The sequence below is a fragment of the Rousettus aegyptiacus genome, unplaced genomic scaffold (genome assembly GCF_014176215.1).
Source record: "Rousettus aegyptiacus isolate mRouAeg1 unplaced genomic scaffold, mRouAeg1.p scaffold_m13_p_1, whole genome shotgun sequence".
Classification (NCBI taxonomy): Eukaryota; Metazoa; Chordata; class Mammalia; order Chiroptera; family Pteropodidae; genus Rousettus; species Rousettus aegyptiacus.
This window is the reverse complement of record NW_023416284.1, coordinates 146036231-146062457: the sequence shown is the minus strand read 5'-3', so window position 1 is coordinate 146062457 and position 26227 is coordinate 146036231. Positions and strand designations below refer to the sequence as shown.

Sequence of the window (26227 nt, the reverse complement as noted above, 5' to 3'; positions counted from 1 at the left end):
TTAATTAATTAAGTAAGTAAGTAAGTACTTAAAGCCTACGCAGTACCTTATACATAGAAAATGTTGGCTGAGTTTAAACGATCAAGTTAATTTTGACCTGTTAACCTACTAACATAATGCTGACTTTTTTACTTACTGAGTAACCTGCTATTAGATATGCTAGATATTGTGAACTGGCCCTCACTGTCTCAGAAGGCATTATAAGATGGTAAACTTAGAGGACAATGAAGCAAATATTAAATATTAAAGGAGAATAGGAAATATCCTACTAAATATCGACAAACTCAGTCTATAGACCCGAAGAATTGAAGAAAAGACGGTTGCTTAATGGGTTTAAAAATGAATATTCACAAAAAAGGCAACCCAATTTAAAAATGGACAAAACACTCAAATAGACATTTTTTTCCCAAGGAGATATTCAGATGGCTATTAAGCATACAAATAGATGCTCAATATCATTAGTTACTAAGGAAACCAAAGCCACAATTAGATAAAACTTCACATCCACTAGAATGGCAATAATAATAATAAAAGGAAAATAATAGCCATTGACGAGGATGTGGAAAATTGGAGAATTTGCTGGTGGGAATGTAAAATAGTGTAGATGGTGTGGGAAACATTTTCCATTCAGAGCTTCTCTATCTTTTGACTGATAACTGACCGATGGTTCTGTTTGGAGTTATTTCAGTGAGGTTGACTCCTGATCCTATAGATAAGTCAGCCAGGTCTGGCAGTGATAGAACATGGTGGTTTCAGAGCTTCTCCCAGATGAGATAAAGATGACTCCCAGATGAGTTGCTGAAGAGCCAGAACAGATCTCTCACAAGACAGTCTTGGCACTCAGACAAAGCATGAAGTGAAGCCTTATTGAACTAAACTGTTTTTGTTTGAGTTGGCTTTAAGACTAAATTTGTTTATTTGTTTAGAAATTAATGTTTTTCTGTTATTTTTTTATTTTTCTAAATCGAGCATTCTTTTAAAATACTGTCTAGTACTTTGCATTGTTACACGTTATCTCCTAGTTGTATATCATAATATTTTCAACTCTGCACATATTTTATTGACTGAATTAGAGTTATAAAATGAAATTAGAATTGATACTGTAATGTTTTTTGTGATGATGAATTTCTAAAGTCAAAATCCTATTTGTCTGGAAAAATAGTAACAATCATATACAGATGTATATCACTAGCAAATAGATGATATGCTTATAAGAAGCTTAACATTTTTTTTTTTTTGGTCATTCTACTTTTGTATAGAGATTTTGATGGTGTGTAAAAGTTTCAAGAATAATACAACTTCTTAAAATGGGCTCTCTAGCGTGATAGTAAATTAGAGTTAGGTTTGTGAATTTCTGTTTTTTAGCCTTTGCTCTTTCATTCTGTATGACATGTGGGCTGACATTTATTTTCTTATATAGAAAATTGGAAAATATTTATTTCCTTTCTGCCTTAAAGAAATTGCATTTTCATGAATAAGGATCCTATGTAAAGTCTAGTTGTTGCTTGCATGATAAATTTTGACAATCTGCTGTTTCTTATTATATTCTGACATGACTAAAGCAGACCTTTTCTAGGTTTCCTTCTTACTCTTAAGTGGAAAGTAAAAAGAAAGCCAGTTGAGATATCAAGTTGTTATTTAAAACTTTTAATATCTATAAACTTTAAAAGCTTTAGCTTCTGAGTCCAAGGTGGTGATTTACTTTTCACCCTCTTACCAATTTTCTGTTGAAACAACCTAATGGTAGAATGCAGAAAAAGTTATATCACCCTTGGAAACTTAAAGAAGGGTCCCATTCTCAATGTCATCATATTGAAGAGCTTTGGTAGGAAACAGTAAAGGTAAGAGCAGAGTGAAGGGTACACATCAGCCTGCCAGTTTGTTCAAAGAAAATTTGCTAAGGAGGTTAGTCAGAAAGCCTACCCATCCATCTGTAACTGATAAACGTTTTCAGGCTGGGAGCTAGGCAAGAGTCAAGAATGAGAACAGTGATGTCCGTAGAGAAAATCTCTATCTCCTCCTGGCTTAGGTGGAGCTGTAGGAGGAGGGAGTTGCCTTTCCATTGCATATCTTGTGTGCTGCAGCTATAAGGTCAGAGCAGAAATCACTGTGGAGGAGGGTGGTCCTCAGGAGTAAGTGGATATGGAAGGCTTCCTTTTCCAACAATGATTGTTGGAAAAGGAAGCCCTGTCCAATAATTCAACAATGATCTGCATGATCTGTGACAGTCTAGACCAGTGCTGTCCAATAGGACTCTCTGTAATTATGGAAACATCTGTGGTGTCCAATATGGTAGTCTGCTGTCACAGGGCGTTCAAGCGCTTGAAACATGGCTGGGAATGGAATAAGTACCAAAAGCCTTAAAAAAAGTCTTTCCTCTTTTGGTTATTTTTATCTTAAGGAGTTAATCAGATAAAGGATATTCATCACAGCATGGTTTGTAATATTTAAAAATATATATATAATATTGGAATAACATAAATGTACTGCTTAAAGCAGTCTGTTTCATAGTCAGACAGTTTAATAGTATGAAGCCATTAAAACTACTGGTGTAGACAGACAAGTTGTTTCTGATATGTTAAGTGAAAAAAGGCTGGTTACAAAACCACATTATTAGTGTTCCCATATTTTCGTGTAAATATCTGAAAATATTGTGTCTGCGTTTTTACACTCATGTATACATATATAGGATCTGGAATTCAGGCATCTAAAGGTTTATCCTTGTTCTGTCCTTCATTAGCTGTATGACTTTGTGGAAGATACTTAACCTCTCAGCTTCCCCAGTGTTTCCACTGTAACAGAGAGATTAAAAATAGTACCTATCTCACTGGGTTGTTTTGAAGACTAAATGAAATAATGTGACTGAATTGCTTAACATTAACATGGTGTCTGAATTATCCTGTGATAAGATCATATTAAATGGCAGCTTTTTCATCATCATGATTGATTGTTATTGTTACCATAGGTTTATGTACATAGGAGAAAGTTTAGGTTGTGTATGTGTGTGTGTGTGTGTGTGTGTGTGTGTGTGTGTAAAATATTAAGTTGTCTTTGGTTGGTAGAATTACGGGTGATGTGTACTCTTTGTGTTTTTCAGTGTTTTCTGATTCAGGTCTTGCACTGAGCATATATTACTTGTATAATTTTAAAATGTTTTAAACTCTCTGTGTGCCTAAGTCTTTAACATAAGGTATACCAGTTAAGGAAGAATGACTCATGATAAGTGGATGAAAGATTTATGACTTCTAATATAGATTTTATCTCTCTTTTTAGAACTGCACACCATTTTTGTAGTTATAGAAAATCTGTGAAATTAAGGCCAGTGGAAATACAATAGTATAATGATGACACATACATTCCTGCATGTAGTTTTAATCACCTTTACATTTGGGAAGACAACGTAGTATACACTGAGCTGTGGTTTAACTTATATCCTTCGTAATGTGGGCAAAAACAGTACATTTATTTCTATTTGGAAACAGTTCTGTTTTGTGATTATTTTTAGGGTTCAAATTTAGTAGCTCTGTGGTCGTGTGGATTGTTGGCAAAGCTGTAGACATCGAGTTAGGGTATTGCTTTAGTGGATAGTCTTGAATTTTGTATTTCCAAGATTTTTGCAACAATCTTTTATATTTCACTTTCCTTAGAATCATGTATTTTGAGAGAAGCTGGGTGGTAGGTAGGCTCCCTTTCCCCCTTCCTTTATCAGGAAAAGGCTTCACAAAGGACAGGATGCTCAGGCTGAATCTTGAAGTTAAGTGTCTGAGTATTTGCACTTTGGAATAAAGGCCTTTCTGACAGTGAAGCAGCTGTATTTTGAGACTGTATGGTCACTGGGCAGCCTAGAGGTGGTTTGGTGTGGCTCGAGATAGGATGCGAGCAAGAGGCCAGCCAGGGAGAAAGCTGGAGAATCACATCAAGGAGCTTCAGTGTTGATACCTTCAAAAAATTTTTAGGATAACAAACTGCTGATGGTACCATTATTTTGTTTGATCACATATTTAATAAAGAGCTCACATATAGTAGATAACACAAATTTAGAATCAAGGGGTTCTGAACCATGGAAGTTTCTGTGAGATTATGGTTTCTCTTTTTTTAAAAAATGATGCGCATCTTACCATATCACTATATTGATTACTGAAGCTATGTTGTTAGTTCTCAATTTAAGAACACCCTTCCTGAAGGATCTTTAAATTCCTTCTTCTTCCTTCCCAATTCTCTTAGTTGTGGCCCTTCCTTCCCACCCCATCTTTACCAACCTCTGACTCCCGCAAGTTGCCTCTGCTCTAGGAGCATCTTTAAAGAATATGAGTTAGAAGTAAAGGGAGGAAGCCGAAGAAAAGATATAATGGTTTAGTAGGTGATTTTGCCATCCTCACTTATAAGGAGACCATTCTGTTCTGTATCATGACCTGATGTTGCTTGATTTTTTTTTTTTTTTTTTTTAAATTTCAAGTCTTCAACCAATTACATAATTCTTTGGGCTAAAGTTAGAAAACAATCTGGAAATGGTCATATGTGAAGTCTGAGCTGATGTTTACTTTCTTGTCCTTCCCCATAGATTTTTCTCTCATTATATTTAAAAAATATTTGTCTGTACAAAGCAAAATGATGTGAAACTACCTTTCTGAGCCTTTGGTGCCCTTCCATTCATAGCCAGGTGGCTTCTCCTCACCATTAACTGTTAAGGGCAGCCTAGCTTTTTGTTGCAATCTGGCTTCGATTTCCACTTTCAGTTTAATTCAAAAAGTATTTATTGAGTGACCACCACATGACTGACCTTATTCTCTGCACAGTAAATACCAGTGAGCAAGACAGATGTGATACTTGTACTTATGGAATTTATAATTTCATTGGAGAAAACTTTTTTTCTAAGCTTCCAATGAGGTTGACAAATCCAATAGACAGTTCTGTCATCATTTGAAATCATTACCCGTTCTTCTTTCTGAGGAAGGAAAGCCTTGTTGTTGTTTATAACAAAATATCCTCTCTAGGGAGAAGGAGTCTTCTTCTTAGCACGCATTCTGAGTCTTTGCATGATTTCTTTTCTCTTAAATGTCTCTTTTTCAGACCCTTAAAATGTTTTTATTTCCCAAAAGAGCTCTCTCCTAATTGTCTTTCTCAGCATTTCATGAAAACACTTCCTGGGCAATCTCATCTCTGTACTTGTGACTCCTCAGTTTTTTGCCTTCAGTTGATCTCTCTCTTCTGAGTTCCAGATCCACATATCCAAGACCACCATCAGTAGCCCCTCGGACATCTCAAATTCATTGTGTCTGTTAAAACCAGCATTGCTCCCCACCTCAAAGCTGTAATGCTTTTCCTTGTCTCTAAATTATACCACTATCTATTCAGTTGCTTGTACTATCCTGCATCATTGGCCCTTATTATCCTGTCAGATAGCAGTGGTCCGAACTTTTTTGGCACTAGGGACCAGTGCTCCTATGAGAATCTAATTCCTAATGATCTGAGGTGGAGCTAAGGTGGTGATGCTAGCTCTGGGGAGCAGCTGCAAATGAAGCTTCAATCACTTGCCTGCCACACACCTCTTGCTGTGCGGCCCAACCACCCTGAAAAAAAATTGCAGGAAAAATGGATTTAGCCTTTGGGTGGATGGTTCTGAATGTTCTGTGTAGGGATTTTAACCTCAAAGTCATTTAAGATTTTGGAATGGGAGAGCTATTTTATCAGACTTTCTATTTTAGGAAGATATTCTGATGTCAATATAGTATGAATTAGAAGAGATAGGAGATAGATTATCACTCATTAATTCAGTCAGCATTTGTTGAACACACACCATGTGGTCTGGCTTGTATAAGACAATGGAAATGTGGAGATGGAAGACATAGTTCTAGCACTCTAAAACCTGTTAGGGAAGATAGATAATTAGACTATATTGCAATTTTATTTATTAGTGGTTAAGAGAACTACAGTATGGATGGAAACACAAGAGATACACCCACTTCTAACTAGGAGTTTCAGGGAAGGCTCCCTAGAAGCTGTGATAAATTGACCTTTTTAAAGTCCTTTCTAAAAAGCAAGTAAGCATTAATTAGGAAAAGAGAATAAAGAACCTCTTTCCAGGCAGAGAGAAGAGCATATGTGTAACTACTAGTTAAGGGTTTATTTTAATGATCAAGGTGAGAATTCATGAATGGTATTTTAAAAGGCAGAGCATGTAGCACATGTTTAGTGACTGAATACTGATTGATTATAAGGTTTTGAGCTTTTGTTGGTGATTGGGAAATACTGATGTAGTTGCAGGAATAGTGGACACACTGACATAGAAGTGGGCAAGTGATGATCAGTTTTAGATCTATGAATTCTGAGGGACAGTGGGATTTCCATGTGGACATATATATGCATAGTTAGAAATTGATGTCAGGGTTTAAGATAGAGATTAAGGCTAGAGATTGGGATTTGGGATTCTCCATAGAAATAGTAGCTAAACTTAGACACATGGGTAAGATGTCAAGAGAGACTGCAAAATAGAGAAGGAAAAGAAAACTAGAGACAGAATTCTGGAAAATAAGACAGTCCTTTTTTTTTTTTTAAAGCCAGGATCTAAATAAGGATTTAAATGCCCCCCCCCCCTTCATTTTACTTCAAGGAGAAAAAAAGGTAAATGAGAAGGACATAAACACTTATTAAGAGTTTATTTATTGAAACTCCAAGGCACTAAAGACAAATTTAGTTTCAATACTTGTGAAGGTAGGGAAGGTTTTCAGCAAGAAGCATTGAAACAAGAAAAGATTTTCTGATTACCCCTCAAAGAATCAGAGAAAGGCCCCTGAGAATTTCAGGTGATTTAGATTTAACTTTGTAAACTCTTTATTTTGATTCACATCTTTCATTTTTCATATTTAAACTTCGTATATTCAGAGTTCCATTGATTTATAAAAAGTATATCTAGTTTTCTCATATGGAATATGTTACATAAAAGATTAAGTACTCATACTTAAAAAAACATATATGCTATCATAGGGTAATTAAACTTATTTATTTCAGACCTTATTTGGTTTCAAATCTCTCTCCTAGCCCAAGTATATATAGTATTTGAAGTCAGAGAGAAAAGGAAACCAGATTGATGCAAAATGGAAAAGAAAATAAGTTTGATATAGCCATAGTATTATTATAGACTGTACTGAAGGAGTGTTTTAAGCACTTTGGTGAAGAAATGCTATGGTATTCCCCATCACAGCATGTCTTTGTAGCAAGTATCTCTGACTGCTTGGAGTGGTTAGCCTTTTTCATCTAAGTACAACAATAACAGCTGTTGTTTATTGAGAATTTACAGTATGCCAGACATTCTACATATATCATGCCGTATAGTTCTCATAGCATTCTTGCATATGATGATGGTTATAAGAGTAATAATTATAATTTGTCAGGTACTTAATATGCTCTAAGCATTGCATTATATAGTTAATGTACTTACATTCTCTTAATCCTTACAGAAACTGTGTGTATGTTTTGTTTGGCAGTAGATATTTTTATTATTCCATGAGGCCATAAAAGGGTTGAGCAACGTGCTATAATTCATACAGCTCTTAAGCCAGGACTCAAATTCAGGTCTCTGAATTCTGTAACCTGCTACTTCTACTTAGTGGCAATGGGGAACACAGACCTGCCTGAAACTTAAGGCCAGTACCTAAGCAGTGTCATTAAAGTAAAAGCAGAATTTTTAGGGCCACCTTGGGTTATCGGTTTATAGACCCCTTTTTAAGGTATGAGTGCCACCTGCTGGAAGGTTATAATACTTCTAGGCTAGCTTCCAAAAAGCTTGTCACAGGTGTGAAAGTGTCAGGTTTCAAAATGCTAATTCTTAAATTTCAGTTTAGGAATACTGGGGCATTTCGGAGTTAGGTGAAGCTTCTGTTTGCCATAAAATACACTGCTTTGTTTATCTTCCTTTTTTGGGGAGTGGAGAGGATGGTCATACATTTTAGAAAAATGATACACTTAGTGCTTTCTCAAATAAAGCCATTCTCATGAAGTTCAGTGGTCAAGTGGATCATACAATTACTTATAACAGATCAAATAAAAATAGAAATTGGATTTACTTTGAGATACGTGAGTTATTAAAGTATAAAAGTATCCTTTTCATTCAGATAACCTGAAAAAGGAATCTGGAACCCGTGGAGGCACCAGAGACTTAGAGAACAGAAAGTGGAGAGAAAAGGGGAAGACACATGTGTGGATAAAAATACAGATGCATTCTGTATTTGTTAATCTACACAAGACTTCCCAAATTGAGTCAGGATCCTAAATAATACTTTAGAGAAAAAAATTAAAGATTGTAACTTTAGATTGTTATATGTTTAGGACAGCAGTAAGTAGATACTTTATAAACACTTTATGCCCTTGAAGGGGGATTAAGTAAAATCTTGACATCTCTATTGCACATTCTTCCTTAGGCTTCTTTGGGATCATATTAGTATTCAGTATCTGGCACAGGAAATGTTATCATTCGGTGTGGGGTTTTCAAAAGAAAATCATACTATGCTTAACTCCTGTTTGGATGTGATTAAAACATATTTGTAGTTGCATGATGTCATGTTGAACAAATGTTTGTGTGACAAGAGATTAAAGTCCATTGGTAAAATCAAGGACAGACCCAGCATGACCATCTCCTTTCTTTGTGTCTCATATCAACTGCCTAAGGAGCTGTGATAGTGCAATAGTATCTTATCTTAGCAGGTGGATTTCTGTAGAGAAAGGACCGTTTTTTGGTGTGTGTGAGTATATAAATTATAAGAGTAATACTCATTGTAGAAAATTGGTAAATTTTCTACATAATTCATGCATAATTCCACCACACAGAGATAACTATATGAATGTTTTGGTATGTTTTCTGTTTTATAAACATTTATATTTTGTAGCCTTTTACTATTACATCACAGATTTATAGCTTGTCTTTTCTCATATATTTAAAAACTTGGCATATATATATTCGAGGCTACAATATGTGGATATACCAATAATTACTTATTATTGGACATTTACATTGTTTACTGTTTTTATTTGTTTCTTTAGTAAATAGTGGTAAAGAAATGTACCTTTCCATTTGTTTGTTTTAGTAAATAGGGTAAAGAATATACTTTTGTGTGGCATTTGTTAGGGCCTAGCATTTTATTAGAATATCAGTCTCAAATGTACCAGTGATTGGTTTAATCTCTGCTTTAGTTCCTCAGGTGTGTTCCCCTTTAACCCCTTTACTTATGTATCATTTTCTTTAGGATTTTATTGCATTTATTGGATTTACAACCCTTTCAGGAAACACCCTCATAGTACCCTTTTGCTTCTCGAATTCTACACCAGGTTAAATAAATAGTTCATCCTGCACTATTAAGAGCTATGTTTCTGCTCTTTACATCAAGCCAGCAATCTTATACTTCTAGCAGAGTGAGTACCAGTTGAGAAAACTTCATTTTTAAACCTAAAGTAAATATAGCTTGTGGAAAGTTAGTATCCTTAAATAACTAGACATTGTCTAATTTATTAAAAGCAAAAATATTCAGAACACTTTTTGAAAGGATAGCAAAGTTTTATAATATTCCAAGCTATTTACTGATTTATTTTTGTAAGAACCAGGTATGTTTAGTAGATTTAATTCTTTTGACAAATGTTTATTGAGTGCTTACTATGTACTAAGTACCACTTTAAAACTTTTCCTTCATCAAACTTAAACAAAATACAATAAATAATACCTAGGTCCACAATTCTTTAAACGAAGCCTACCGACATGTTTTGGATTCAACATTTTTTAAAATTTTAGAAAAATAATGTGGTATATGTATTATATATTACCGAGCACCCAGAAGGGATCTGAAGTAGTAATCAAACTTATTAATATTTCTTTTGCATAAAAGTAGAACGTTCACACTCATTAAGATAAAGGCTATAGCAGCTTTATGTTAGTGCAAGTGAGATATTTCCGCAACATGAGTACTTAAATAATAATTTTCAAACGAGGTAAAATTACGACTGTGATATAGTTATAAAATGAACACGTTTCTAGTGATATTAGGGAACCTTGCTGGCAACACTTCTGCATGGCTTACTTACAAGGCTCCTCATTATTTGGCTTTTACCTTATCTCTTGCTTTACTTCCTCAGTCAGATAACAAGGGAACCCTAGGGACCATGATCAGTTTTGTGTTTTTGAAACACCACTCTGGCTGTAGCATGTAAGATGAATTAGAAGAAGGAACAAAATAGACATTGGTCCTCATCTTCCTTACATTGATACTTAGAGACCCTTAGGCTAGAAAAGTTATAAAGGTATGCAATAATGGAAAGTGCATATTGCTGTTCTAGCAAATGCACATTTGGGGATTAGGGAAAAATTTTTACAAAATGCATGCAGTTGCAAATTTTACACTCTTCTCTTGTGTGTTATATTAAAAGGTAATCTATATGGCATTTTCTCAAAAAATTAAACATAGAATTACCATAGGAACTAACAGTTCCACTTCTGGGTGTATAAAGGAATTGACAGCAAGAACTCAAATAGATATTTGTACATCAGTGTTTGAGGCAGTATTATTCATAATAGCCAAAAGGCAGAATCAACCCCGGTGTCCATGGGATTATGGAAGGGATGAATGGATAAGCAAATGTAGTATGTACATCAATGGAATATTATTTTGCCTTAAAAAAGGAGGAAATTCCGACACATGCTATAGCATGAATGAACCTTGAAGACATGTTATGTGAAAGAAGCCAGACATAAGAAGACAAAAATTGTATGATTCCACTTATATCAGTTACCTGTAATAGTCAAATTTATAGAGGCAGAAAGTAGAATAGTGGTTACCAGCAGCTGGAAATGGGGAGATGTTTGAGGTACAGAGTTTCATTCTGAGATGATGAAGTTCTGGAGAAAGGAAAGTGGTCATTGTTGCATGACAGTGTTAATGTACTTAATGCTACTGGACTGTATACTTAAAAATGGCTAAAATGGTAAATTTTATGTTTATTTACTGCAATAAAAAAAGGTGACCTAGAAATCCCATGCAGCTGTAAAATAAATAAATAAATAAATAAGGTTTCTATATAGTACTAATATTGTACTGATACTGAGAGATTTCAAGATAAAGTAAAAAAGAAAAATAGTAAAGTGCTATCTTTTGTGCAATTAAGAGCAGATAAAAGTATATATTTGCATTTGCTTTTATTTGCATAAAGAAATGCAGGAACGATTAACAAGCAGCTAATAAAATTTATTTTTAGGAGGCAGAGGGATTGAGATCACTGGCGGCAGGAGTTGGAATGAGGTGTTTCAGTCTATATCCTTGTATTTACTTTTGATTTTTGAATCATGTAAATGTATTACCCATTCAAAATCATGTTTAAACATGGGACTTAAAGCAGATTCATTGTAGAGAGATCAACAATTTGTAGTTCTAGAAAACATCATTTCTGAGAGATATTGATTACATATTGCTGCATGCGATATCCCCTCTCTCAGATAAATGGAGGTCCAGGTGCCAAAAGGTCTGTGCTGTTTGATGTTTCAGGAGCTTGGTTTAGATGCAGAAGTTTTACCTCCTTTCTGTTGCAAGCAGCAGAGAGAACATATTTGGGATGGAGACTCAATAAAGGCCAACTCTCTTGGTTCGTCAGTACCAAGGAGTCAGAAAGAGAGGGAGACAAGTCATTGTGCCTGGAGTGAGGCCTGGAGTCTAAGTCCTAGAAGGTTGGCCATGGCAAGTGGGGTCATTAAACACTACTCTGCTGAGTCTGGAAGCCTAAAATATTCAAAAGCAGGAAACTGCCTTGGTTATAGCTCTGCATCCCTCCAAAATGCCATGCTCTCTGGTGCGGTCATTAATTAGGAACAAATGTATAACATTTGCATCTGAAGCAAGAAGGAGGGTTGCTTATCATTTCTTAGGCAGTGAGAACAGAGATAACAACTGATAACTGCGTACCCACCTAATATAGCCTCCTCCTCTCCTTCCTCACCAAGGGAGTAGGACTGTTATGTCTTCCTTGGTCATTTCCCTTCCAGCTTCTCCTTTCCCACCTAGATTCACAAGAAATACAGATAGAATACTGAGGCAGGCTATGAAAAGTGGAAGGCTGGCTACGGGCAGCCTAGCCCATCCTAGCTCTTACCTCTTAACTGTGTTCCAGGGCATGTGGGTTGGAGAAAGAACCCAGGGAGTCATATTTGGGAATCATGCCCAAATCATACCTGGTAGACCACCTTCCAGCAGGGATGTCAAGAGAAAGAGCTGAGGTAGAGTCAAATTGAGAGAAATGAGGACTTAGGAAATCTATCATTGAAAGTAGTAAAGATTAGGCAACTGGGGAATAAATAATCTGTAAAAGTTCCCTGAGATGGAGTTCAGATGATTGTTTTGACATGATTCCAGCACAGGCACTCACAGTATGCTTTACTCATTTAACGTTGCCAGAATGAGTAAGCAGTTTATTTTTCTCTGCCTCATGTATCTAGTTGTCTGTCTTCTTCACTACACTGCACTTGGAGTTGAAGATAAGGCCTTCTGGCAATAGTGGAAGAAGCATGGACTTTGGAATCAGGCAGGTCTATTTAAATCCAAACCTCTCTTTTTTTGAAGGTGTATTTGATTTTGGTCAAGTAAGTTTTATTCTACTGAACCTCAGACTCTGTGTGCATCATAGGGTTGTTATAAGGATTAAAAGAAAGAAAAACATATACAATTATCTTACACATAGAAAGTATTCAATAGTTTTGTTCCCTCTTCCTTTTTGAATGTTTCACAGAGCTTTACATTTAAAAGTCATTCAATGTATTTATCAAATTGAGTAAGTTTCTCTCTACCTATTAAATCCCAACTCTGGTTAAGGACAGCTGGAAGCAAGCCTATTGTTTATCAGGCTTTCACCTCGAACAGCTGTTATTGTTGCTAAATATTTTATCAGGCAACTGCCTGTTATGTGCCAGTGCTGTTTTCACTTGCTGTTTTGTTTGTCCTTATTACCCAAGTCCAGCTTGACACTTCCATTTTGTGAAGGCCTATTTCTTTTTTCTACTTACAGGACCTCTTATCCATACCAATTTTTATCAGTGGGTATGGCAGTAATTCCCTTCTTCTAAAAAACCTCAACCACATGCTCTAGGCATGGATAAGTTTAGGGATTGTTAAATATCTTTCCTTCTTTTGTCAAATATTTATTGAGTATAGAGTGTGCTAGGGTGGATATAAACAATACCAATAAATGAGTCTGGCCTCTCAAAGAAGCTTTTTCCTCTGGTTAAAAAAAATAAACACATACTGAAGTGTATTTAATTATTCAGTGATATAATTACTTTTGTTTACCATTTTACATTTTATCATTTAAAATGATTTCATTTTAAACACGCATACATGTAGAAAAAGGATTGGAAAGATGATATTTTGGGTAACATTTTCTTTTTCGTTTTAGGACTATCTAAATGTTTCATTTTGAAGTTATAGGAAATTCATTATTCTCCCTTACTTGTTAACAGAATAGTGACCCCTCTCTTTCTCTTGCATTCAGCTTTTGCGAGAATTGAAGCACCCTAATGTGATCGCATTGCAGAAGGTGTTCCTTTCTCACAGTGACAGGAAGGTGTGGCTGCTGTTTGACTATGCAGAACATGACTTGTGGGTAAGTCTAAACTCACTATTTTTAGAACTGTTTTATATAGGAGTGGAGAAATATATGTGTGCACTACACATTGCTAATTCACATAAGGGAAAACTTGCTCTGTTGATCATAGTTCAAAACAAATGTATTAAACGTAAATGAAGATTTAAAAGAATTTGAGCAGTGAACATTATCTTATTTTACTGAGAAGATAGTATTTATAATAATCAGAAATTTTACTTCATAAAATGTTAATGAGCAGGAGTTTGTAAGTTTACCAATATGTGTAGTGGTACACATGTGACCAGTACTTATGCATAGTTGCTCTTTCTAAATTAAGGTCAATCTCTTGCAACATTTTTCTATTCAAAACTGACTCTACCAAATAGAAGTATCTTTATGATTTTACAAATATTAAGGATGTTTTAATCAATTAATAGAAACCAAAAATTCTAATTGCATACTTTTAAAGTTAGGAATCAGGGCATTTACACATTTTATCTGAGGAGTTGCTAAGAGTGAATTCGGACTTGATGATAAGTTCAAATTTTGGACAATTAAATTTTGATTTAGTATAGAGTGGTTTATCATCTATATAAATTACAAATCTGTTTAGGAATGACTTGAACAGACTTGTAGGTCTTGAAGGAACTTTTAGAATTTACGCCTTTACAACAGATATTGACAAGAACCTCTAGTATGTTTTTCTTCATTCTTTTCATGAATATTCAGTACCCATTTTGGCATGTTTTGGATATGGGTGGGGTTGAGATGGGAGTATGGGAGGCAGGTAGACTATTTTCCCTTTCATTATAATTAATACTTCTATAATCCACAATATGACATTTTGACATAAGTTGAATATGGTGATTCAGTCATATTTCTAGTGATTTCCTATTGAATATTAACACTAGGAATATATCCTAATTTTATTCTGTGCCAAAAGAAGGTGGAACTTCCCAATAATCCAAATATAGACATAGTCAGTGATGTTACCTGCTGTACTAAGTACTAACTTTTTATAGAATAGTGAAATTTATAGTTTTTCCTTTTTAAAAAAATTCTTTTATTTTGTCAGTAGAGAATATAACTAGTTCTCTTTTTAGGTAGGCTTTTAAATATCAACTCTTTTTACCTTTTGGTCCTTTTAATGAAAATCTTAATGGTTTCGGCAACTTATTATACCCACATTAAAACTGTCACATTCACTCCCAATATAGATTCTGTTTTGGTTGGCCTTGTTATTCAAATCATTTTTCTTTGTGTCAATTAATGGCCTTTAATAAGTAATTTTAAAATATAGAGAATAAATTGGAGCCTTGATTATGTATTATTGATATAGACAAAGACTCTGTATTATTATCGTATTTTTTTTTTTAATTTTTAGCATATTATTAAGTTTCACCGTGCATCAAAAGCAAATAAAAAGCCCATGCAGTTGCCAAGGTCTATGGTTAAATCATTACTTTACCAGATTCTTGATGGTATCCATTACCTCCATGCAAACTGGGTGCTTCACAGAGATCTGGTAAGTATGTTTCCTTTAAATTAATCCATATGTGTTTTTCCTCCTTCCTTTAAAAGATATCTTTTTTCTTGGTACAACTGTGATAAACATTAATTACAGAATATTTTGAAAATACGCATAGCATAAAAAAAGAAAATCAAAATCATCCATAAACCTAAGATCAAAAGATTAGTTATTAACATTTGGTATATAGTCTTCCATTATATTTATGCATAGCTATAAATTGTCAGGGTGGTTTTCAACAAGTGATTGCTATAACCTTAATGGGATAGTCATATGTGAAACAAGTACCTTTCAGTCCATTTTGTTTTTTGTATTATTGCTCCTCATTAGTAAAAACATTAATGATTAAAGACTGAGTTCTCATTGTTTTTTTCTCTTAAGAGCTAAACAGAAATAATGACATTTCATCCAGTAAATAGAATGTTATCAGTATTAATAATATATAAATGACTAAATCTAACAGGTGGAATATACTTATTAGGTAAATTAGCCGACATTCAAATGTTTGATTTTACTTTTTTATTCAGTACACACATAACAAACATGCTAATGTCAAATTACATGCTATTCATGTTTACATTATTGCCATTTTAGTTTCTATCAGTGAGATTTGTTTGTTCTTAAGAAGATATGGATACCGAATAGCTGTAATATTTATGAATTTATAATTGGAAGTTTTATTTTGCCCCCAACAAGAGCAGTATCATGATCATTTATTTCTTAGGGTTTTGGAGATTTTAAGGATATGGTAGGGCTAAATCTAGGTTGATTCAGTTTAACTAATTGAGGATAAGTATGTTTTAAAGAAAGGACTGAATATACAAGGATATCTAGTTAGTCCCCCTTACTCCTTTGTCAGTCAAGCCTGTTCATCTGACTGACCATCTTGCTGTATGTAGCATTGAAGTTAAATTGGGACCAAATGACAGTGACCACAATGCTGCATATACCATTTCAACAGAAGCATTTCATCTCATAATTTAAGCTGTAAGGTTCTCAAAGACTACCACCTGTTCACTTTCCTACTAACCATGAATCAGCGCTTTTTAAATGAGTCTAGGGTACATGTGGTTGTTCTAAATCAAAAACCTACATAAATATTTCTAGATTTTAATTTGCTGTGTACTTTGTGTAACCTATGCAAGTTATATTTTTGAGGTCACTATCATGTTTGAATCATTGATCAGAATCTTTTATTGAAGATTAACTAATTTCAACCCCTCACTGTTTTTTCCACAAAATTGAATACAGGCATACTTCGGAGACATTGTGGGATTGGTTCCTGACCACTGCAATAAAGTAAATGTCGCAATAAAGCGAGTCACATGATTGTTTGTGGTTTCCCAGTGCATATAAAGTTGTTTACACTATTCTGTAGTCTATTAAGTGTGCAGTGGCATTATGTCTAAACAATATACATACCTTAACTTAAAAATACTTTATTGCTAAAAATGCTGTTCATTATTTGAGACCTCAGAAAGTCCTAATCTGTTTGCTAAAGGTATTGCCTCAGTGTTGATGGCTGCTGACTGACAAAGGGCGGTGATTGCTAAAGGCTGGAGTGGCTGTGGCAGTTTCTTAAAATAAGACAACAGTGAAGTTTGCCAAATTGACTGATTCTTCCTTTCACAAATGATTTTTCTGTAGCATGTGATGCTATTTGATTGAATTTTACTCACAATAGAACCTCTTTCACAAGTAGACTCAGCCCTCTCAAACTGTACAGCCACTTCATTGACTAAAGTTTGTATAATATTCTAAATTCTTTGTTGTGATTTCAACAGTCTTCGCAGCATCTTCAGCAGGAGTAGAATCCATCTCAGGAAACCACTTTCTTTGCTCATCCATGAAAAGCAACTCCTCATCCATTAAAGTTTTATCATGAGATTGTAGCAATTCAGTCAATCTTCAGGCTCCACTTCTAATTCTAGTTTTCTTGCTGTTTCTACCGCATCTGTAGTTACTTCCACCACAACTTGTCTGTTTAGTGCAATAGGCCTGCCTTACGACATAGTTCAGCTTTTGACATGCCTTCCTCATTACACTTAATCATTTCTGGCTTTTGATTTAAAGTGAGAGATGTGTGACTCTTGCAGTTGAACAGTTGGAGGCCCTTGTAAGTTATTCATAGGCCTAACTTCAATATTGTTGTGTCTCAGGGAATGGGGAGGCCTGAGAAGAGAAAGAAAGGTTGGGGGAAGGGAATGGCCAGTCAGTGGAGCCGTCATAACACACACATTTGTCCGTTAAGTTCACCATTTTATGTGGGTGTGATTTGTGGTGCCCCAAAACAATCGTAATAATAACATCAAAGATCACTAATCACAGATCACCATAAAAAATATAATAATAATGAAAGAGTTTGAAATAATGTGAGAATTATACCAAAATGTGACACAGAGACACAAAGTGAGCAAATGCTGTTGGGAAAATGGCACCAACAGACTTCCTTGCTGCAGGGTTGCCACATACCTATGTGTAAATAACGCAATATGTGCAAAGCACAATAAAGCAAAGCACAAAGTGAGATATGCCTGTATTTTGTTCTAAATAGCATAGATTAACACATTTTATTTGTAATGTTATCACCTGAATGTTCACTGGTACTAAAACCCATTATGACCAGGACTCAGTTTTCTCCCATGCAGGCTTGCTGTTGCTTTAGTGTCCTCTATTTTGTTTACAGCACCAACTTCCTTCTAGCTTAGAAACTTCTTTTACCCCTTACAGGCCCTTGCAGTCCACATCCAGAACTTGCCTAGACCTTTCAGTTTCACCTCTAAAATATCTCTTCTGTTCATCTAATTTCATCCCTAGTGCCTCAGTCCTAGTTTAGGGCTTTTATTATCTCTTTGTTGTAGTGTGGTAATAGCCTCTTGTCTCTTTGTCAACAATGTCTTTCCCTTCCAGCCCACCTTAGACCTTCCTCAGTGGCCTTAATTTCTTTCTTTCTTTCTTTCTTTTTTAATACATTTATTTATTTTAATTAGTTTCAAGTGTACAGTACATTGTTTGGACATTTATATAGTTCACAAAACGATCCCCTCAATTGCTACCTCCCCCCGCCCCCGGCCCTCTACTTAGCCATCGTACTAATGCTAACTACATTCCCTCTTCCATGGTCCCCAAGCCCAACTATCAACTACTGATTTGTACTTCTTTCACCCTTCACCCCATTCTCCCAGCCTCCCAACCCCTCTGCCCTCTGTCCGTCACCAAATTGTCCACTATATTTCTGAGAATTTCTTCTGTCTTAAAACTTCTTACTTTGTACATATATGGGTTGGAGTCTCATTGAGAAAGGCCCTAAATATCAGACTAGGGATTTGTTTGTTTTTAAGTACTAAACGTTTGTGAGCAACAGAATTGAGTTATTTTTCCTGGATGAAATTTTTTCCCCCACTAAAGAAATCACCACTCATTGTTATTACCTCATCCATAGCATGAGCACGATGTCGAAAATATGTTCTGAATGCGGTTCTGACCTAATATAGCACTTGTTTATATTTTACTCACACATTGACCAAATGCCTTTACTCCGTAAGTAAGAAACTCTAATAAGAGCTGAAACTTTGAACCAATAGACTAGATTCTTTTTGTTGATCGTGAGTCCTGATACCTGGACCATATTTTCATGGTTTTGCCAAATTATTTTCAGGAGTAGAAGATTTAAACTGTATGTTTACTTCGTAGATATTTTCTGTAGTAGCTATAGAAATCTAAAGTATATCAAATACAAATAATGGTGTTAAAAAGAGCATGATGGGGACATTTGAAAAATTATTTTTTTTTGTCTGTGAGCTTAAGAGTAGAGTTGCAATTTTAGTCAATGAGTAATTTTTTTTAAATGCTTCATTTCCAATTACTGTAAGAAATTTAGCTTTACACTATTTGTTAGTCATAATTATTTCAGAATATGTATCATCTCTAAATTTTCATTTGATGTGAGAAACCTAGAAAATCCATTCAATTAAAGATGTTAGAATAAATATAAATTTTCAATATAATAGTTTAAACCTCTAAATTTAAAAAGTAAAATGAGTGTTATGGACTTCACACACATTACAGAATTGGAAGTATTACATCATCAAAGAGGTTGGTGTTTTTCATTGTGATCAATTTCGTATCTGGAACAGTATTTTATTATGTCATTTAGATCCTAGAATTTAATACAGAAATAGACAATTTAAAGTTACCAAAAAGATTACTTATACTGAAAAATTGTTTTAAAAGGAAAGGAGAAAAGGAGCTGAATATATTCATCTTGGTGGAGAGACAGTGAAGTGTAGAGAAGTCTATAAATATTTGGAACTTGTAAACACTAAGAGGGAAAAGATGTATTTTAATTTTATAGCAGGATGTAGCTAAGAGTAAGGAGATGAAATATAGGATGACTCATTTTTATGGGACTACTATTCTGGTAGGTTGGATGAATGCCAAGATTTAGTTTATCTCTTTTTCAAAATTATGGGCTTCTTGAGAGCAAGGATCATATCTCATTAATTTTGTATTCCTAGCATTGGCATATTGTTTCTGCTCATAAGCTACTTGAATTGAATTTCAGCAAAACATCTGCCAATTGCACATTTTTCTTTAGCAGAGGTAGAGAAATGGTGGCTAAATGATAGCATTGTTAAGTAGATTTATGACTCCTTACTTGTAGAATATTGCTACTGGATCAGTGACATAAACCAAACTATAAACTGTCTCTTTTTCATTTTTGTATCTCAGCACCTAACACATGATCAATGCTAGATCTTTATTGAGTGAAGAATTTGAAGGAATGCTCCAGGACCCTGATCATAGATCTGTCTTTTAAAAAATATTTGTGGAGGCCCCATCCCAAAACTCTAATTTGAGTTTTAAATGATAATTATTGTTCACAGTAGTGGGTGAATTTGTGATCTTTTGAAGTCTAGAGGCACAAATAACTATATGGGTTACAAATATTACACATGGAAATTTTGTGAGATCCAGTTGAGGGAGAAAATAATTTTGTATATTAGTAATCTTTTGGGTTTTGTTATTAAATGTCTACCAAACATTTTTGGATTTTCAAAAAGTCACTTCTGTCACAGACATAAAGATTTATTTTATTAGAGGTCTACAGTAATAATAATTAATAATAAAAACTTGCCAGTACTTAGACTCAGATATGATTCAGTTGATTAAAGAAAATGATGCAATAGATATTCTATCTACAGAGAAATGTATAATATTTGATTTGGGATATTTTGTCTTAGTAACTGATACAGAATTATATAGTTTTGGTTTATTGATATATTTTCTTCCTTATGACATCTGCTTGTTCAAGTAGAGTTCTTACTGGATTTCCAACAGCATTCTAGGGTGTTTATGACATGTTGGCTATGTATATTTTAAGTTTGTATATCTATTATCTATTGCATGGAACAAATTGCCCCATAATGTAGTGGCTTTAAACAACATTTATCATTCCACAGGTTCTGTGGGTCAAGAATCTAGGTGCATCTTATTTGGGTCCTCTGTTTTAGAGTCTCTTTAAAAGGGTCATGTCATCTCAAGTCTTGACTGGGAAGAATCTGGTTCCCTAGTTCACTCACATGGTGGTTGGCAGGATTCATTTCCTCATGAGCTGATGAGTGGAGGCCTTCCTTGGTTCCTTGCCATAGAGCATCTCACAACATAGCAGTTTTCTTCAGGGTGAGCAAAGAAGAGGGCTGGAGAGAGTGTGTGTTAGCAATAGGGAGGTCACAGTCTCCTGTAAGTTAATCACAGAAGTGCCATCTGCTACTTTTGCTGTATTCTGTTATTAGAAATCACAATATACAACCCATACTCAAAGGGAGTATGTATGCCATAGTTAGGGGTGATTTGAAACCATGTCCAAAGCTGCCTACCAGTGTCTGAGAGGCTTTTAAATGATATTTGGATCTTGTTATGGTCCTTTTTATTTAGTAGAAATATAATAAAGAAAATGCAAGAAGTTCCTTCCTTTCATATAATTTTTCCCATGTAAAAAAGTTGCTCAGGTGGTAAGGGTTGGGGGTAGTTCTGGTTCTAGAGAGGTAAAATTATTAGAATGTACCAATTATCACTTCCTTTTTACAAATATTCTTCAATTATTTATTTCCATAATTCAGTGTTTTCCCTACTTTTATCCTCCACACCTCTTTCTTTTGCTCCTTCACCCTGCAGGTTTAAACTGCTTAAATGTAGAGGTTGTGTTCAATTGAGATCTAGGATTTTTTATTTTGAACGTACGTAGAGATTCCATCTTTATCATGTAGCTAGAGGCCTGTGCTTATCAGTAATATTAGTACTTTCTTATTTCTCTTTTACACTCATATATGTAAAACAAAGGCAAAAAATGTAAAAAAAATTTTTTTTTAATGATGCCAAAACATTGTTTTCCATTTTAACAGCTACCCGACAAGCAATGAAAGGATACCATGAAGAAGCATGAAGTATTGTAGTCCTTTAGCTGAAGAGAGCGTTTGATGACTTTTTAGGAACGTCACACTATATGAAAGTCCAATATATGAAAGTCATAGATGGCCCCATTTCTTCTCAGTTGGAAGAAAAAAATGCTGTCTTGTTAATCGTGATAGTTTGTTTAAGATAAATGCTTGGTGGCTGGAGAATTGTCTGGTAATCTTTGTGTGTAGCACAGCTTCTTTTCATACCTTGTCTGACAAGGAGCTACATCAAGTTTTTAATTTTGTTTGTGTTAAATGGAACTGATAAGGTGAATGTGTTATATCTCAAAGAAACCCTTAAAATTTTGCTGTAGCCACCATGTCAGCATTTTGTAAGCATTTTAATAATGTTTTACATTTAAGCCTTGCTTATTTCTTATGGGAACTTTGCGATCCTAGACTTAAAAAAATATATATTTCTAAGATAGCTAATCTGGATCCTTAAACTTTAGTTTTTTTATTTGTAAAATTAAGTTAACAATAGGTACTTTATATGGTTGTTGACCTCCTAGTCTTAGTTCCAGAGTTCCTGAATTCCTCCTACTTTCCTTTCTGTACATTCTTTCTGGATCTTATCAGCAATCCAAAGATACCTTTTTTAAAACCACTTTCTTCTCCAGAATTTTTTTACCCTGATACTCTTTCTAGTCCCTTCTGCTTTACAAAGTAGAGCCCTACTATAAACAGGTGAAAGTGCTTCGTGGTATTTTTTTTAAAAGTAGCCATATTTCATCCTGTTTATATTTAAATATTGCTAATATTTTTGCCAGCTCTTCATATTTAAAAATATCAAAGTTTTAAAAAAACTTGCTTAATGAGATTAAAATTAGTAGGTGATTTGAATAATTGAATAGCTTAGTTTTAATTCTAACATTTCCATGCTAAGCAAATGAATTTCTATTTATTTTTCATTCGACATATTAAGTTAACATTCTGCTTAAATAATGATGACAGAATGCAGTATTTATTTTAATGTGACTTAATTTTCTTAATTTCTTTCGTGATGTAGACCTAACAAAGAAAAAGTAAAGTATGGCTTCGTTATCTTCTAACCTGCAATTTTAGGTGATTTTAGATAGTTACAGATCTTGTGATACCAAAGAATCACTCTGAATTTCCTGCTGATGACCTCTGATTCCTAACTAGTTCCTTATATCTGTTCCTCGATAGTCTATGGCTTAGCTGTTCATATCTGCTGTGTTTAAAACTAAAGAATCAATTCAGGCATACTATTTTATTAAATTAATTTTATTGAGGTATAATTTATATACAATAAGGTGTACCCATTTTAATTCCAAATTGATATATTTGGACAAATGTATATACCTGCTTAATTACCACCACGGGGAATTCTATTTGACTAGCACTATAGGATGATTGAAGATCCCTTATGAGAATGATGGTATGTTCATCAAGAGAGGGGATCTTGCATGCAGGGACTGATGAGTCATTTCACTGAGAGATTATATCCAATAGGTATTTTGGGTGATCATATTCTCTAAGCACACTTCTGGATAGAAGTTTCCTAGAGGTAAGGGCCATAAATCAATAAAGTGTGGTGCATTTTTCTAGTGTGCTTTTTCTTCTAATAATCCTGGCCTGGAGTGTCTCTCTGAGCGACTTGGGGGTCAGCCACTGTTCATGGACAGTGAACTTTGTTAAGGCTATAGGTCTTTTGCCTCTCTTTCTTCATGAATAAAGTGAGAGGACTCATTGTGATAATTTCTACCTCTGACATTTTTAATATCTCCTGATAATAAGACTAAATTATTTGATTTGAATGTGAGTGTCACAAATGTAAATAGAAAACTTCTTTCTACAGTGTTGCTTCCTTGCTGGTGGATTGTACTCGTTAATGAACAGGATAGAATCTGAATGTCTTTGTAGCATTATTCCTTGCATTATGGTCAATGTGGAATATAGCTTGATTATATTCTCTTAGTGACCTTGAAGTTAGTTAGGTAAATAGCCTTCTAGATACATGTGTTTGTCTCGTTTTTTATAATGGCTGCTTTTTATTGCTTCTTGTTAGAGAAAAGAAAACCTTATCTCTGCTGTTCAGGCCAGTAACCACTCCTAAAAATCAAAGACAAAGAGGTGTATTGTTAACTGTTATGCAGGGCTGGGTTGGCAGGCATTGTTTACTGTGAATACCAAGGTTTTATTAACATAGTTGCTTATTACAGATACCTCTAGACCATTTTAAATCAAAATGAAATTAACCACAACATTTAATATTATAGACTGAGCCTTTTGAGCCATGCTTTTCTTGCTCAGGCCCGCTGTAAAAAAAATAAATAAAAATAAAAATAAAAAATAATATTATAGACTGATCCTGATTTTCAGAGAGCCTGCATCTATTTGTAGATGTGTAATTTTGAACTGGGAAGGCATTTTTTTTTTTTTTTTTTTTTTTTTTTTTTTGCTTAAAAACAGCGCTTTAAATGGTGGTTAGGTTCTCTAAATACAAAGGCCTATTTAAGCCACAATATACCCAAATTACGACACTTAAATAAATCTGTAGAGCCTGTCATTTTTAACTAGATTATTTATTTATAACTGGATTTTTGTAGGGGGAGGCTAGTGTATAGACATAGAATTTACAAACATATTTTGACCTCCTAATATATACCAGAGACTGTGCTGAACACTGGGAATACAGGGATAAATAAAATACAGTCCCTTCCTTCAATGATTACATGTTGGAAAAGATACACATAAATGGATAATTATAAGATAATTAGATTTAAAAAAGAAATGATAAGGTATAGTTAGGGATCTGCTGTGCATAAGGTGCTAAGAGCACAGAAGAAGAATACCTCGCCAGTTGGGATGGGGGTGCTCTTGGAGGACTCTCACTGAGCTGAGTCTAGAAGGATAAGTAGAAGTTTATAAGATGAAAGGGGGAAGTGGTTTGGGAGAGCATTCCAGGCAGATGAATGAAGGCATAGGGTAAGAAACTGCAAGCACTTTGGCATTACTGGGGCAAAGCAAGAAGTAGTGAAAGAAGAGGCAGAAGAGAGAAGCAGGGGCCAGATTATGGTGGATCTTAATTGTCATGTTTAGAAATGTGGATTTTTCCTGTGGTCAGTTGGAGTTGAGCTGTTCAGGTTTTTGCTTAAGACAGGCTGTGACACAGGGATATGGAGAGCTGGTTTGAGGGTGCAGCTTTATCAGGCCGTTGCGATCAGCTGGTTGTGAAAAGATGAAGGCCTGAACTACCTCAAAGATAATCAAGATAGTCAGCAGGTGAGATAGTAGATCAATATTTAGAAATTAAGATAATCGGAACTGAGGACTAATTAGGCTTGAGGGGGGAGGACGCATAGGATGTTCAGATTTCTTCTCGTATTAATAGAGTAACTGAGAAAGGAATACCAGAAAGAGAGGCAGTAAAAATTCAGTTTGAACAAGTTAAGTTTGCGGTGGTTGTGGAGATGGGCAGCATTCTGTGTTACCAAACTCAACTGGTTCATTTGCCTGTGTGCATCAAAGCCATTTGAGATACGAACAGGAGTTTACAGCAAGGAAAGTAAAGATTTATTTAAGGAAATGGCGCCAAGTCTGAAGACACAGATGAGCTAGTGCTCAAAGACCTGGCTCCCTAGTGGCCTATATAGAGGGAAAATCATTAATGTGGTAGCTAAGGGAGTTGGGTCTTGGGCTCTACTGGTTCGTCAGAGGTGAGATAAGGGTAACATATAATTTCTTCAGGTCTTGAGGAGAGTTCTGAGGTCTTTTCCAGAATCTCTCTGTCCAGTCTTATGGGAAAGTAGCCAGGGGGTCATTCCACACTAGGGCTCATGAACTGAAAAATAATTTAGGTCAAGATATTATCTTGAGCCTGCCAGAGATCAGGACTATGTGACCATGAGTCAGGTCCGGGCTGCTGCCTTCTGCTGCCTTGGGGGTTTTTGATTACCCGGTGGAAAAGGCTAGGTCTCTGAGGCTTATGATTCCTACAGCTAGAATTTAAAACTGAAGTTAATCATAAGGACCCTTGGTTTCAACAATTAACATATCGCTAAGATATAAAGTTTGGAGACCTCGAGGTATAGATTTGTGAGTCATTAGCATATGAGTGATGGTTGAAACCCAGAAATAAACTAGAATCAAGATTTTTAAAAAAATTATATTCAGAAATGAGCTTGGCATATTTTAGGGTGTTCACTCTAGTTTAAAAAATTTTTTAATTTTAAGTTGAGAACTTGCCTGTTAAAGGACCACGAGTATCAACTTTTGCTAATTTTTGTTCATTGATTCATTTGTTCATTCATTCAACAAGTATTTATTAAATACTATATGCTGGTATTTTAGCAGATACATAAAGAGGTGACAGAAATATCTTCCCAGACTTTTAAGAGGTTGCAATCACAATATCAAAGTCTCTATATTTTTAAGTTCTCTGTTATTAATGAGTTGATTTTAAGGGATAAACAGTTATGATAGACTGATGCTTTTAGCAAATGACTGTTGTGTTTGCTAAGAAAAATATGCATGTATCTTTCTCTTAGATGGTTCTTTGCCCTATCTTTTATAATACGAAATCTTATTTATTCAAGGTGAACAATGGAAAACAGTATAGAGAAAGGAACAAACTAAGCGTTTTCTCCTGGGAATGTACTTCTTTATC

General features: G+C 34.8%; 1 protein-coding gene and 1 long non-coding RNA gene across 4 annotated transcripts in view; one reads left to right on the top strand and one right to left on the bottom strand.

Moving 5' to 3' along the window:
* The window catches only part of LOC107506318, a 67271-nt gene extending 54879 nt beyond the window's left edge, over positions 1-12392 (bottom strand). Inside the window, exons 1-2 of the long non-coding RNA XR_001595898.2 lie at positions 12124-12392; positions 11941-12031 (exon numbers count right to left, since the gene is read on the bottom strand). This is a non-coding gene — a long non-coding RNA (uncharacterized LOC107506318). The remainder of the gene's footprint in view (positions 1-11940; positions 12032-12123) is intronic.
* CDK19 (cyclin dependent kinase 19) overlaps positions 1-26227 on the top strand; it is a 115148-nt gene that overhangs the window by 57851 nt on the left and 31070 nt on the right. For all 3 annotated transcript variants that reach the window (XM_016137007.2, XM_016137004.2, XM_016137005.2), the window contains 2 exons: positions 13516-13626; positions 14993-15133. In XM_016137007.2, the coding sequence (XP_015992493.2) occupies positions 13516-13626; positions 14993-15133 (252 nt within the window). The remainder of the gene's footprint in view (positions 1-13515; positions 13627-14992; positions 15134-26227) is intronic.